General features: G+C 40.0%; 1 protein-coding gene across 1 annotated transcript in view; it reads left to right on the top strand.

The window, feature by feature from the left end:
• Positions 1–15,267, top strand: part of elp2 (elongator acetyltransferase complex subunit 2) — a 34,155-nt gene that overhangs the window by 849 nt on the left and 18,039 nt on the right. The window contains exons 4-12 of the mRNA XM_005728285.1: positions 160–304; positions 2,111–2,188; positions 2,554–2,618; positions 2,740–2,806; positions 6,021–6,167; positions 6,422–6,517; positions 7,484–7,584; positions 13,883–14,014; positions 14,500–14,649. Coding sequence (XP_005728342.1) covers positions 160–304; positions 2,111–2,188; positions 2,554–2,618; positions 2,740–2,806; positions 6,021–6,167; positions 6,422–6,517; positions 7,484–7,584; positions 13,883–14,014; positions 14,500–14,649 — 981 coding nt within the window. The remainder of the gene's footprint in view (positions 1–159; positions 305–2,110; positions 2,189–2,553; positions 2,619–2,739; positions 2,807–6,020; positions 6,168–6,421; positions 6,518–7,483; positions 7,585–13,882; positions 14,015–14,499; positions 14,650–15,267) is intronic.

Genomic DNA, 15,267 nt, shown 5'->3' on the forward strand with positions numbered 1-15,267 from the left:
TTAAACAGCTAGTAAAGCAAGTGCATGCTCCTTGGAGAAATGTTTGATTCCTCTCCATAATAATGGCCATACTTTGTGAAGTGATCTCCATCATGATTTGGCAGCATATAGGGTAGCACAGGTGGATTAAAAAAAATAAATAAAATGTGATGTTTCCAGTTTATCCAGTCTGTTGAGTGTAAGGGCCACACTGGTCCAGTATGTGCTGCTGATGCCATCTACGTGGAGGACTCAAAGATACTGGTGGCCTCCTCAGCATCAGACTCCACAGTTAAACTCTGGCTCTGCTGTGATGCCAAACAAGGTAAGAGCCAAAAAAAAGAGTGACTGATTTATTCATCAATTACAGTTGCTGTGATTCCTGAAATTGATAGTTACACTACAATTCTACTTATATTAAACTTGAATGATGTTCCCATAGAGAGGAACAGCCCCTCAGCTTGGATTTCCTGCTTAGGATGTTGAAGCAGCCCCAAGAACCCAGAGTTAATAGTCCGAGATGGCTGCAATGACCATAAACAGTAGTAAACACATAATAATATTCTGTCCTGCCACTGTTGTGTATTTGTGGCTCACTAAATAAGCCAAATAAGCTAAATACGCTTTTCCTGGAATTCATTAACTCAGGAGTCACTCCCGAGTTCCCAACAGCTAACTTCCTTTGTAACTGGAAGGCAGCATAATCACAGAAGCCCGACACAAAATCAAGAGTAATTGAATTAAAAGGAGAGAAGCTAGAAGATCTTATTTCATACAGTGGATGAACTGAGGGGCTGCGTCAAGACCAAAGATAAGCTAAATAAGGATAATTTTGAACGATGAATCATTCAAAGCTACTGCAGTTCAGTCTGAAACAATATGGAGCTGGTTAAGAGTGTGATTAGTCAGAAGTTATGTCTTCTTCTTATGAGGCATGGCTACTCTAAAGATCTATAGTTCTCTTCACATATTGTTTGATGTGTTTCAACAGAGATCCCTAAAGTGGTAGCACTGCAAAGCGTTTACCACAAAGAAAAAGCAATCATTTGTGAAGAGCTTTAAAAGAACAACATTTTTGTGTCCTTTAAGATTTCACAAGATATTAACTAAATTACATGACCTGGAAACGTAGGGGGTCTACAGCCACAAGCTAGAATGCTGCAGCATCCTTTCCCCTCTATATACCAACTATTAACTGACATATAAAATGTTAATTATTTGAGTTTATCATACTGTTTCTGATTACCTGTCTAGTAATGGCTTTCAGAGAGCATGGCAATGTTTGCAACATGATTAGCGCTGTGCTGCAAAACTATTTAGGCTTGTCATGTATGCCACAGCACTTACAGTAGACTGTCTTCATGGTTCAGTGGACTTACTTACATTTAAGAAGAATTAGATGTATTTATTTGTAAAGCTTTACCTTCAAAGCTTCCAAACTAACTCACTCTTCTCTCTGATATAAATCTTAAAACTAAGTCACCATGTGCACAATAATTGGTTACAGGTACCGATCACCTTGCAAACTGAATGAGAAGACTTTCCTAACTAGAGTCATAAATTCCCCTTGAACATCTAAAGGCTTCATTATCTGATTGTTCTTCTAAAGGGTAATGTGTATGTTTATAAACGCAGGTAAAACAACTTGCTGGTGATTTAAAAAAGAAATAAAAAGGCCAAATTTTAGATGGAATTTTTTATACCCCGTATCATACAAAGCTGTAGAATTATCCCTGGTAAAAACTGTGAGCATCTTTCGTGTTCCTGTCTGTCATCCATGATCCTTCCCTTGTTTCTAGCTGTCCCCCGTAACGTCTCCTCTTTGCTGAGAGTTGTCGTCCAGGTCTCAGTGCAGAAAAACATTAATGAAGCCTGACAGTTGTCGAGCTCAAGCGTGCTTTTTTGTGCACTAGGCATCACCTTGGGTTATATTCCCAGTTAAGAATACAGTCTATTTCAGATCGGTGCTGTTTGAAGAGCAGTGGCTCGAAATGTACTCTCTTCATCAACGTGGGGAGACGGGGGGAAAACTCTGTGTCCACATGTATAATGTCATCTGTATTATCTTAAATTATTTCCTGTTATTACATCGTGTTTAAAGTTTAATTTCATGTATGTTTCCTTTCCTCAGCTGAGTGCCTCCATAACTTGTCCTTTGGCAGCGGTTTCATGATGGATGTCTCTCTGGTACTGTTGCCAGGCAGCAGAGGTAAGCCTAAGCCGTTCATCCATAGACATCTCTTAAGTTATGAGACACACACACTCACACACACATTCTTTTTTCCTCTCTTGTCATCCATCTCAATTTACACGACTGCTTTAGAGCCTGTAACTGAACGTCATATTCAAACATTCAAAACTCTGTCTCCGTTTGAAGTGTCTCGCGTCATTTTGCCTCGCAATTTTACACGCTTTTCTGTCTGATTCATGCTGTGCTGCTTCCTTTCCATTCCGCTTCTGTTTATAAAACCTAGATGGGGATGTAAATGCATGAAGCCTGCTGTGAGAGCGAGAGTGTGTGTGTGTGTGTGTATGCGCGTGCTTTTGTGACTGTGTGAAAATTTCTTCTCACAGTTCCCATATTGGCCTGTGGGGGTGATGACTCTCGGGTGCATCTCTATGTGCAGGCCGATGGGCAGGTAAGCTCGGGTTGATATTTCTTTCAGGAAATGCTCTTTTATGTTCTTTGTGTGTAGGCTTTCCTTTGAATTTCCACAGTTAGAGGGCAGTGTCTGACCCTTTTTAATCCCTCTACAATAGCTGCAGAGAGCCATGTCCCTGCAAGGACATGAAGACTGGGTTCGTGGAGTGGAGTGGGCATCTACAGGTGAGTGGTAATGTGTGTAGACTCTTTGTATCAGCTGTATAAGAAGGTTATTATCGTAGTAGAGTGTGCGTGTGACACATTTAATTAAAAATCAAAGTACAGTAAGTCTTGAGCGATCTCTCACTTCATTTTATTATAATAGTTATAATAGATGCAACAATTGATTGAAACGTTTGCAGTTATATATGTAAACACAGTATGTAAGGCAAACAAAGTCAGCCGTTGGTATGGCCACCTTTATTCTTCAACATAGGCTGAACTCTTTCGAGCTCTCTTGTAATTTCTTTATGTAGTTTTAGGAATATTTCAAAAACCTTCTTGAAGGACATTTAAAGCTCTTCTTTGGATGTTTGCCAAGGAATAACTTTGAAAACCTGGAAAACTATTGCTAAAGACGGCTTTGAAAAACTGGAAGTCTTTCTCCTTAGAAGCAGAATGTAAAGATCTGAGGGCTGACTAAAAGGTTTTGCACAAAGACACAATCATGCTGAATCAACATTCAGTAACAATCATTATTTTATCATTTTTAGTTATTAAAAATTGAATAAAATAATGTTTGTTACTGGTCAAAGAGTTCTGTGGGTAATAAATGTACTAAGCTTACTAAAAAGGCACCTGTTACGGGCACCGAACATATTAAAGAAAAAAGGACTTGATAACTTTGTGGTCTGGAGTCCCTTTATCCCTTTATTTACCCTTTTTATCTTATTTTCTTTTTTCTGTTATGGTAGTGTTTTATCTTCCAGAGCTTGAAAAGCATGCGCTTGATTTCTCACTTATCTTTAGTCGATCTTAAGAAAGCGGGATAATGCAGTTTCTGGGCTTTGAAAGAGTTAGATAACATGTTGCTGAGTAAATGCTGAGAGGTGGGAGTAGATTTCCTGTCCTGGCCTTTAACCAATTTGACAAGAAAGGCTGACATGTGGTCTTTGACCTTTGCAAATTGAAAAACAAAGAAGTGGAAAGGCAATTTTCTCCTCGCAGACCCAGAAAATGTCTAAAGCATGCATGTGGTTTCCATCTTTCCATGCCAAAGTCCAGCCTCACCATCCACTGCATTCAGACTATTTTGATAGCACCCGGTAATGCATGGATCCAATCCAGGCTCTACTAATTGTGTAACCCTCTTCAAGGGCACTTCATTACTGCACTGTTCTGACTGTGTAAAAGCTATTTCATCTCCTTAACCAACCCTCTTCACCAGTGTCTCCTTCCTACTCACAGTCTATGACCTACTCGGTGCTGCCAAGCTACGAGCCAAAAAAGAGACAGAATGAAGTTTGTTTATATGAAGTATTCTCACAGGAATGACAAAAACCCTCTCTCTGCTGCGAGGGTAGTTAAATAAATCAGTCTGTTCTTTTATGATTCGACAGATGGCAAATTGGAGCAGCAGAGGAGCAGTTTATCATAGCTGTACAATATTGGGGTTCAGAACATGATTTCTAGTTTTGTATTTCTCTCTTTTAATCTGTTTTTTTTCCACTAGGTTTAATTATACGTTACTTTAAAATCAGCTTGACATCTGTCGTGCACTAAAAGCTTTGTAGAAAGAAGTCTCACTTGAAAGGCTTTTAATATGTTTGCTATTTTTCCTCATAATTAAATGGTCAGAAAACATGGCCGTGTTGGCCTTTTCGCTGACTGTGCAGAAACTGCAAGATTAAGATAGTGAAAGTATCATAAATTAAAAGTCAAAGTTAAAAATGACTTTGATGCCCAGTTCTCGTTTTAAAAACACTGTTGCATAAGAAGTAGTCACCACTGCGCGTCGTTTCGGCACAGTTTGAGGCGAGTAGCAAAACAAATCATGGCTGTCGTTATCATTAGTGTCATTATGCTATGATTGACAAACTATAATGGCTTCATCCTTCTTATCCCAGCATTCTGGAGGCCTTTGGTGGTAGCAACACAGGACTTTTTTTTTTTTGTTATATCTGTTTATCTTGGCAGAGATAAAAATGGAACGGTGGCTACTGCACTAAAACTAAAACACCAGTGTGAGAGACGGGCACACTCAGGAATAGTGGCATGTGCTTTGTTTGCCACTTGTCGGCGCATATTTGACCCGCATACCTGTGTTCTGACTGGCTACATCACACTCAGCAGCAATCTTCTCCTAACTAACAGATAAGTGATCAAAGTGAAATTAAACATCTAGCTGAGGCTTTAATGCTCATTACAAGGCTGAAAACTAAGGCTCAGTATTTAATTGTCCCACGTGGCTCGGCTTTGACCACTTTAAGCACGATGAGCTCTGCTTGAAACTGAGTGCTGAAGCACGCTGACTTCTGTTAGAAATCAGTGGACGTTTTATTCAAAGGTGCTATAAATAATGATTTTAAATTTATGATGAATCAAATGACTGTCTGTGGGAAATTAGCCTACACTCTGCATAACTTTATATATTTTTGTTTTAGCCACCAACAAGCTTCTGGCATAATTCTGACTGGATATTTGCCACTCTTCTGCCAAATATCCGCATTTTAACCATCTAGTTGTTGTTTTGCAGTGAAGTTGAAGAATTTGAAGGTATTCTTCCAACTTTGTTATTCCATCTCATTCATTCCATCCCGTGCATCTAATGCTACCACCACCATGCTTTCCAGTTCATGAAGGGGTTGAGCCTTGATGGTTCATGGGTTGCTTCTAACCAACTTCGTCTTATTTGAGGGTAACAGTTTGGGTCTTCTTCCAGACCTTGGCAAAGTTTTGACATGCCCAGATAAGTTGTACAGTTCTATAAACTGGTGATTGTGGAATCTGCAGCTGTTTAGAAAAGCTTCTGGAAGGGACTTGTCTAAGCCCTGACCTCAACCCTATTGAAAATCTGTGGACTATGCTTAAAAGCCGGGTCTGTGGACACCAATCCCAAATAATTTTAAATTTGTACACCCAGTTCTTGTTATTTAAAGTCACGGAAGATGTACAATTATTCCCCACAGAACAGTACAAAGAAGTGATGAGGTTTTCAACACGTTCAAGTATACTAATGTGTCTGATCTCTCTATGGTTTTTTGGACTGTCATTGCTTCTGTTCGCACCAAAACAATACCACTATATGTCATAATACCACACATTTCATTGAAGGACATGATCTGATTAAATAAAACGATGCAAAGTGAGGATAGATTCTGCAATAGAATATTTTAAGAGCCGACACAAAATAACTTTGTAGTGAAGGTTTTTGGGTTTTTAACTCTCACTCATTCAGGTGGGGAGCTGTTATTAGCCAGCTGTTCGCAGGACTCTCTCATCAGAGTGTGGAGGCTGTGTGCCAAGTCTGGCACAGACACCCATGCAGAGGACAATCACAGCATCATCAAAATGAAAGAGGACATTTTTGAAGTGAAGGAGAGAGGTGAGTGGGCCACCCAGGCTTGATTATAAAAGGGGCGCTAATTAGCCAAATGAAGAGAGAAGGTTTTTGAAGGTTTAATGGCACATGATGGTTACAGACCTGTATGTATGTTTATACATAATTGTTTTTTTTGTGTGTGGAATTTTTCAAATTTCATGCAGTTGTTCTCGTAATCAGACACTATTTCCTGTGGAGGTTTTTTTGTTGTTGTTTTTAAGCTGTTTTTTTAGGCTTCATTTGTGTTCTTTCTACAGATAAGTCCTCGGTGTATGCTGTGTCCCTTGAAACGGTGCTGGCAGGCCATGAGAACTGGGTGTATGGGGTTCACTGGCAGCCTCCTCTCTATCAAGGTACCTTGATTAAAACCTGGGAGGAAATGCCTGCTATGACGCCCATTTTTGGGCATGCACTTGCATAAATTTGCCAGTAGGTCATTGCTATAATCTATTAGTTATGTTAGTCAAAAACACAATCAGACCATTTATTATAGATTCAGAGAAAAAAAACATTTCAATCACTTACTCAATTTCCACAGCTGGTGGAAGTAAATGAATTGGCTTGGACACAAGAGGCATGTTTTTCCCCTTTTGTCTTTCAGTCTTGGCTTACAAAAGCCAGCGAGAGACTGTGACACTTTAAAAGGAAAAAGAAAAATAGAAGTGTTAAAAGTTATTGCCTTAATTAGTCCTCAAAGGAATGACCGATGTATGCGATAAATTCTTGCTTTAAACTCTGGTTTACATATATCTTTGCTTCAGATACATCAATACAAACAATCTTTTATTTTTAATTTATAAGTCAACATAAGTTACAATAATTATGATGCAGACACATGTGTCCAAACTGAAAAACACTTCACGAAATGACAGTTGCACTCTCCCTGCAGTTTGGTGGTCTTTGCATGGAAAGCAGTCATGCCTGCAGCTATCTCTGTGTTTGGGGAGCAGAGAGCTTTTAACCACAGCACCATCGTTTGTGATCTTGTCTTGTTCTTGGTGTTTGTTGTAAATAGAGAGCAGTCAGTTTGAAAAGAGCAAAACATGTTCATCAGTACTCCTTGAGTTTTTGTGCTGCACTAAAAGTAAAGAGGTCGCTGAGATGATTAAAATAAGTAGTTAAAAAAAAAACATGCTATGAAAATTTGACTGTTCAAATAATTTGCACATGCGGCCGAGAACAAAGGATGTTGGGAGTAGGATGTACTTCAGCTTAAACGTGATAAAGATGGAGAAGCACTGGCCTAATGATCAACTGTTAAGCAATTGTTTGATCTCCATGCCTTTCCTGAAAATAGATCTCTTTATCTCCTCCTGCAGGTGGCGAGCTGCAACAGCGTCTCTGTTTGCTCTCCGCCTCTATGGACAAAACCATGATCCTCTGGGCTCCTGAGGAGGGTTCTGGAGTGTGGATAGAGAAGGTCAGTGTTGTGCATGCAGGTCCACAGAGCCTACACACATATACAATAAGTGAATTCAGTCATTCTTGATAGTCAGCACAGGGTTTGTTCACACATCCACGGAGACTCGCACACCCACCTCCTCAGTCTATTTTGGCCAGTTTTCCTTTCAGTTGCTTGTGACATGATCTGGAGCCTGAACCCCCCCCCCCACCCTGCACCCTCCGCCCACAGTATCCCTTCTCCTGCTGTCAGTGCCCTTGCGTCAGTTTCCACTCTCCCTGACATTGAAGTGTCAGGAATAGAAGTGATAGACAGTGATGAAGAGGCGCTGAGCCCAGCACTGTGAGTTTAGCAAAGCCGGTGTTGTCCTCCCCCCCATCCTCCCTTCTATTACTTACTCACACTGAGCCCCCCTTTTTTAACAGCCCATTCCCTAACACATCCAACAAGAGATGGAGAGGCTGCTGGTGGAAGATGTGCCATAGCCTCTGACTGCAGCACCTTTCCTATTTTTTTTTTTTAATCATCAGTCTTTCTTTTTGACTCTTTACACCCACCTTTCATAATGTTCTCCTCCCTTTCTTTTTCTATCCCCTTCTGACATCATCTCTGGCCTCCTTTTCTTCCTCCCCCCTCCACCTCGTGTCTTTGGTGCCCAAACAGCTGCTGTTGTGCTAGAATGAGACTAAATTTAACTCAAGTGTGGATGGCAAAGAAAAAACAGTTCTCTGCCCATCTGCCCCACAGCCTTTTCTTTTTTTGTGCAAAGCCTATTCTCATGTGGTTCAGGGCTACCTCAGAGTACCTTCCTTCATACCTGACACTTACTGCATAGGCGTCTGATACAAACTACTGCCAAAGATATGCTCGGACGCAGAGGCATCCCAGAATGGTGGACCAAAAATGCTCTCACACACACATCGCACTCATCCAGTTGAACAGAAGTGGCTGACCTCGTCGTGGCAGGCACCTCGGCTGTGATCACATTCTGCAGTAATGAATAAGATTCCACACTTGATCAGTTGCATTTTTGCACCTTTGATGTCATCGTCCACATTCAGAGCGACGAGCAACAAAGACTACAGAAAGGAGAAAATTATAAAAGTCTTGAATCCGACAAAGGGACGATGATTACGACCTGAAGCGAGCATTGATGTCACAAATTCTTCCCAGTGTGATTAGACAAAGCAGTCAGAGGGGAAAGAAAAAGCAGCGATGGGCGTCAAGTCTAGTGCAGCCAATCTCCCTCAATAGCCAGATTTTTTTCTCTTGATACCAAAAATAAAGAAATAACCCCCATACCTGAAATAAGCTTTTTGCTGAATGTAAGAGTGCATAGCATACGAGTCTCTTCCTCTCTTTGCTCTCCCCTCCATTTCTTTTTGAGATTCAAACCCTTTGAACTGACAGTTTCCCCTGCCTGCAGACGCTTTGTCACTTACACCAGAAACACACAGGTACAACAATGACACCATGAATTGAATTAAACTCAATTTATATAATGATATGTTTTTGGGAATTAAAGGCATTTGAGTGTTTTCTCTACCCTCGCAAAGGTTTTCTTTTTTGAGACTAGCATTTTTTTTTTGGGGGGGGGGGGTCCCACAGAGCTAAATGACCAGCCATGTGTGCCTTAATTAGCTGTTTTTTACAAAGAAGCGCTCCACTTCTTTACGCTGATTAGAGTAATTGGTGAGATTTAATGGAGAGCAGGGCTAGCAGTGGGATGGTTGGGGCCCACCGCTGCGTAAAGCACATCTCACTAACGAGGCACACTGGTAATTAACATCTTCAACTGACCACAGTGGGCCACCACAACGCCTAGAGGGATTATCAGTTTGTGTGTGTGTGTCTGAAGATAACCTTTTATTTAGACCTTGGCGTATGTATCCTCCTCAGGTTACACTTAGTCGCATGGCAGATCACAGAAAGCAACAAAGTCCAAAGAGAGTTCTGTTTTATAGATGACGCTACAAGTAGTTCATTTCATGCAAAGTGAGTCTGTAGTTAAAAAAAAATCAGCAAGTCAACCGTGTCAGTAATGCAAAACATGTGATTTTTATTATTTTCTTTTTGCAAAAATCTTGAGCTACATGCCATTTCTTTATATTTTTTCCAAGGACCCAGACTTTCTTGTAAGTTTTTAAAGAGGTCTTGAGCAATAGTTCTTCGAGGTTTGTACATGACCATTTTCATAGGAATGTGTTTGTTTTAAGTTTATGATAAGCTACCTAATGTTGACCTACGAATCATTCAGGCACAAAAAAGGGCACCTAATTCGAGAAATGAACCACACATGACAAACAACGCAGCAAACAACCATTTTTAACTTGCATCTTTAGACACTTTATTACTAGCAGTCTGTCACAAAAGCACATATTCTGCCGTTACGTTAGTTGGAAAATACCAAAGGAAGAAATAAAGCAAAGACCTGATAGAGGCATTTGGAATTTCTGCATCGTCTTTGTGTCTGCTCTTCACTGAAGACTCATCAGAAATGGTCTCAGTGGAAAGGTGGCTGTCAAGGTTTAGGTGTGTCATTAGAAAGGAGGTACAATAGTGAGTATCTACAGCCATGCTTTTCATGGTTTGGAGCTGCATGTCACCAGCATGATCCATATTGCAACACGATCAGGCTGCGCTGAAGAACAAACCAAATATTAATTTTAAAGTTCGTTAAAATGGTCGTTTGTTCCTTACATACTGTTTTTCCATGTAGTTTTGTATGTTTCATGAAATCACTGCAGCCATTTCCCATCATTCTTGAGCAAAATTAAGAAACGATAGGCGGCCCAAGACTTTTGCACACTACTGCGTTACTGAAAATTGAAAACCTGAAGAAGTTGCATTGGGTTCTGAGATGTATATCAGTTTTCTCTAAAAATTAAAGACATTAGTTTCTGTTGCTGTTGACATTATGTGTACACAAGCGTTAAAGTACTAAAAAAGTGTTTTTAAAAAGAATTAACAAAGACAAAACCAAATCATGAACACAAAAAGCTAAAAAAAATATTCTTTTACACGAAAACATTTTTATCTGTACTTCCTAATGAACCACTTTCAAGTTGAAAATGAATTGCCAAATAATATTTCAAGTAATAACCCACACGTGACAGTCTGAACTCAGTTAAACACCCTGCAAACTTTATACTGAGAGCACTGTAATAAATAGGCGGCCCTTTTCTGTTACAAATAGTGTACACGTCATTGATTCATTCTTATTCTGTCAGATCTTTTCTGAGGCAAGCACAAATATTCCCACAACTGAAAAGCCGCTCTCACCATCTTTCAGTGTTGCTCCAAAAAAAAAAAATGTGGGTTTTAATACCTGTGCTTCATGCTGAATGGGTTTTCTCAGTATGGCTAAGCTCGCTCTCTCTGAGAATGATATATACCTCCCCATTTTTACCGTCCTTGTTCTATTACTCCCAAATACTCCCACTACCCACTGTCCAGCGATAAGGCACACCACACATCCATATTGTTCCTGCTCTCGTAAACAAGACAGATGACGGCTTTTTGCCTCTGCGAGTTTTTACATGATTTACGGCTGCCCCTTGTGTGCAGAATTTTAAAATCAATCTGCTTAATGTTGCATCCCGTTCTCTCTCAATCTCGGCATCTATGTTTCTTCCAGGCGGTCTCTCTTTCCTCTCTCTTACTCTGTCTCTTTCTAGATGGCTGGAAGATTGTGCCATTCAAAGTAAAGGCATGCCTTTATCGCTGCCATTAGTTCCGCTGTGTTTCAGCCTGCATACGGGCATTATTTTGAAGGTCACTGTTGACCAGTATATGCAGGCGAGAACGTAGGATGATTGAGATCCTCAGTTTACTTCCACATACAGTACACTGCCGTAGCTAAATTATGTATGTTCTGCTGATACTGTGTTTTTGCGTAGCCTCTTAAGGTCTTTGTTTGATACACATTGTTCACTGTGTGTTCTGCAGTTTGCCTCAGGTCACTGGTGACAATAAACTACCCTTTTTAAAAAAAACAAAACAAAGGTTACTGACCAAGCTGTACAATAGGGGGAAAAAGTGTGAATTTAGCAATTCTCAAATTTCCTCATAGCCAGTACATATATCATTTTAAGGCATGGGCTAATTAAAGATGGAAGAGATACCTGGATACAGAACACAGTGCTGCTGAGGGAGCAGCGTAGCACTCGAGGTTTGGTTTGACTGCTATCGACTTGAATAGATCTCCCCTTTGGGCCCAGTTTGCCTCCAAGGCCCAATAAAGCTTTTAATTGTTTGAATTCTTCATGGCAGTGAGAAGTTAACCTGGTCTGCAATATGCCCGCTGTCCTTGAAGTGTACAGACTCGGTGTGTCTATCACTGTTGAAGGATGAAGGTAGTTCTGGTTGCATCACTTGACAGCTCATGGTTAAAACGGCTCCCTGCGGCCTGAATACTCTGATTAATTTCTGCATTGTTTTTAAGTTATTTCTGTCGCGTAATCCCACATTGAATTGTACTGGTTATATAAGCAACAGCACAATACTAATATTGTCGTCTATTTCAGGATGTAATTTAAATTTTCTTTGGGTATTAATTTCAATGAATGGTTGAATTAATCCAGAATCCAGTGCAGATTATCTTTGGAACTAAAGCAAAGCTTTATAGTCTGTATTCTTGTTGCCATCTAGTTCTTGTGGAATATAAATTTTTTGTTGTTGCAGTTCTCCTTTAACAACTTATATCAAACTTGATATACGTATTTCGCTTCTTTTCTCTTCTTGCCTTAGAATAAACTTTAAAGAAACTTAAAGTGAGTTCGGATGACCTCATAGGTTTAAACAGTGAATTTTCATTTGTTTGGGTAATTGGTAACTGCGCTTAAATCAAAATGGGTTTTCTGTTACAGGCAGCGATTTGAATCCACAAAATTCAATACAAAACTGTCTGTATGCACAAAGGCAAGGTGCACATGATTGGACAGGTGATGAAAATCCTAAAGGAGTCAGTCGTTTTTCTGGCCATGATTACTGGTAATTTTAAAATTGGATGTCTTTTGTACTGCGAGCTCACACCACATGGAGGGTTTAGTCTCTATATAGCATGATGTACGGGTCACGAGCTCTCAACCAAATCCAATTTATGCAAATCTCTCAGTGTTTTTAAGCTCAAACATTTTTCATCATTATTTGTTTAATGTGATACGCTGGGCTGCAATTGCATTCATTATGTATTAGACAAATGTATTTGTTTGGGGGGGGGCAGAGAGTTTATTCAACTCAATTTTTATTATTTTAATTTTTAATTTCTTATTATTATTCAATGAGACTAATAAGTCCCATTTTACATAATTTCTCATCTGACTCGCTGGCTTAATTTGTTAGGTTTTTATTTTTTTCCTGCTTCTGTCTGCTATTACGGAGTCTGTTAGTTAATAAGTCTTAGAGGGAGACTGAGAAGAGCTTTGACAATCCTAACTTCTCCCTCCCTCAACCTGTTTTGCATAAACCTCAGCGTGTAGGCTTACATAGAACCAAGAGGAGACACATGAGCTTTATGCACTACTGCATGTGAGATTGTTATATGCAGCAGGATCCTTTCTTTACGCCGCTGCTATTTCTCTGTATGTGACACTTAATGCACGTTAATGTCAGCGATGATTGTTGAGTCAAGTTTACTTATATAGAAATCTACTATACATCTTAAATAATCAAATAACATAAAAGCATGGGACAAATTGACATAGTTTAAGAAAGGAAACATAAGATGAGCAACCCTCACACACAAAAGGCTCGCAGCTCATTCTGATTTAAAAGCCAAAGAATACAAAAGGGTCCAGATGTGAAGAGGCAGTTTGGCAGCCACATTTTGTGAGTAGAGCAACTGCAAAGGCCTGATCTCCTCCGTGCTTTAATCTGGACCTCTGTACAGCTAGGGGCATTTGCAGACCTCTGTGATATGTTGAAAGATCAGAGAGCCAAGAAGGCCCCAACCCATATAATGCCTTAAAAGCGAATAATAAAATCTTGACTTTTATTTTGAACTCACAGGCAACCAGTATAGGGACATTGAGATAATGTGGGAGATATGTGGGGTCTCAATTGCACGTGCCAGTTGATAACCACGCAGCAGTGCTTTGGAGCAGCTGCAGTCGGCTAAGCAGTGACACACTGACACATGAATAAAGCCTATTACAGTAGTCGAGTCGAAACAGAGGAGTGGCTTCACTTTTGTGAGTAGACTGAGATAAAAAGAAGCTCGTTTTAGCATTACTTCTAGGTTCCTCGCAAAGTTTTTTTAAAAAATAAAGCGTCCCAATAAGTTTGCCCTCGGTTATTTTTTTTCCTTTCCCGCCAGGTGCGTGTTGGGGAGGTTGGTGGTAACACTTTAGGCTTCTACGGCTGCCAGATGAGCGCAGACGGCTCCATGATTCTAGCTCATGCTTTTCACGGTGCACTACATCTCTGGTGCAAGGACCTAGACAAAGAGGTGAGAGCCATAGATGTGGTGATTATACTCAAACTTTCAAATCAATGTCCTTTACTTAGTTGCATGTTAACGTTTTTTCCCCCCATTATTTCCAGAAGAAGTATACATCGTTTTTATGTTGAAGCAGAGTGGCAGTTCAATTTGAAATAAGATTCACTGTTTGTGCATTTCCCCTCGGCTTCACTGTGAGAGTGTATTTGAGTGTAATTAGTCACACCAGGTTTCCTGCCTGCCACTCAGTATGACTGGCTTAGCATTTGTCTTTGTTGCTTGTCCCTGAAATTGAATAAATGTCTCAAGGCCCAATGATTTAATTCTGAGACAACTGGGTTTACGTTTATACCCAGTTGGAACTTACATTTACAGTTCAACACAAACCTGAGGTTGTGTTTTCAAATAAATTTGCCTCTGAGACAGGAACATGTACCACTGATATAGCTGTTAATGTCTAAAACCAGCTGAGCAGTTACGATCCTTTCTTCCAGGGAGAGTGGAGACCTGGAGTTGTGATATCAGGTCACTTTAATGCAGTTCAGGACCTGAGCTGGGATCCTGAGGGTGAGTTCATCCTCAGTGTGGGCTCTGACCAGACCACCAGGCTATTTACTCCATGGAGGACACAAGAGAGCAAAAAGGTAAAAACAGATGCAAAATTAGCAGCATTGAATCATAACAACAGCAGTTACAGTGACCTTTCCGTCTCACTATATGGCTTTAGAGATACTGTATGATACCATGAAAATGTGTTTGAGGTATATTAGTTAGTTCTTTTTTTCTCGCTGCTCAACAAAAATTCAAGCTTCGTTTAGCATAAACCCTACAATCCGTGCCGTGTCGAACATGGACACATTCAGTGTTTTCCCTGAAATAATCCAACAGCAGCCAATCCTTCAATCTCAGTTCCAGAAATCATTCGTTTTTGAAAGCTTGACCGAAAAGTTATGTCTTCTACTTAGATTTAAAAATGGTCAGCTGATACTTGTCTGAGGTGTTTTGGTCTTGTACCGGCATATCTACCACATACCGGCAAATGTGGTAGATATGCCGTATCTACCGTATAGACCATATAAGGCTTTAAAGGCAAGGCAAGGCAAGGCAAGTTTATTTGTATAGCACAATTCAACAACAAGGTGATTCAAAGTGCTTTACAGAGACATTAGAAACAAGAACAAATAAAAAGCATGATTTAAAATAGATTAAAACAAGCAAATAAACTAACTAACTAATTAACAAACAAACAAACAATCAAAACA

This window comes from Pundamilia nyererei, unplaced genomic scaffold, assembly GCF_000239375.1.
Source record: "Pundamilia nyererei isolate P.nyererei 1_Seehausen unplaced genomic scaffold, PunNye1.0 scaffold00028, whole genome shotgun sequence".
Classification (NCBI taxonomy): domain Eukaryota; kingdom Metazoa; phylum Chordata; class Actinopteri; order Cichliformes; family Cichlidae; genus Pundamilia; species Pundamilia nyererei.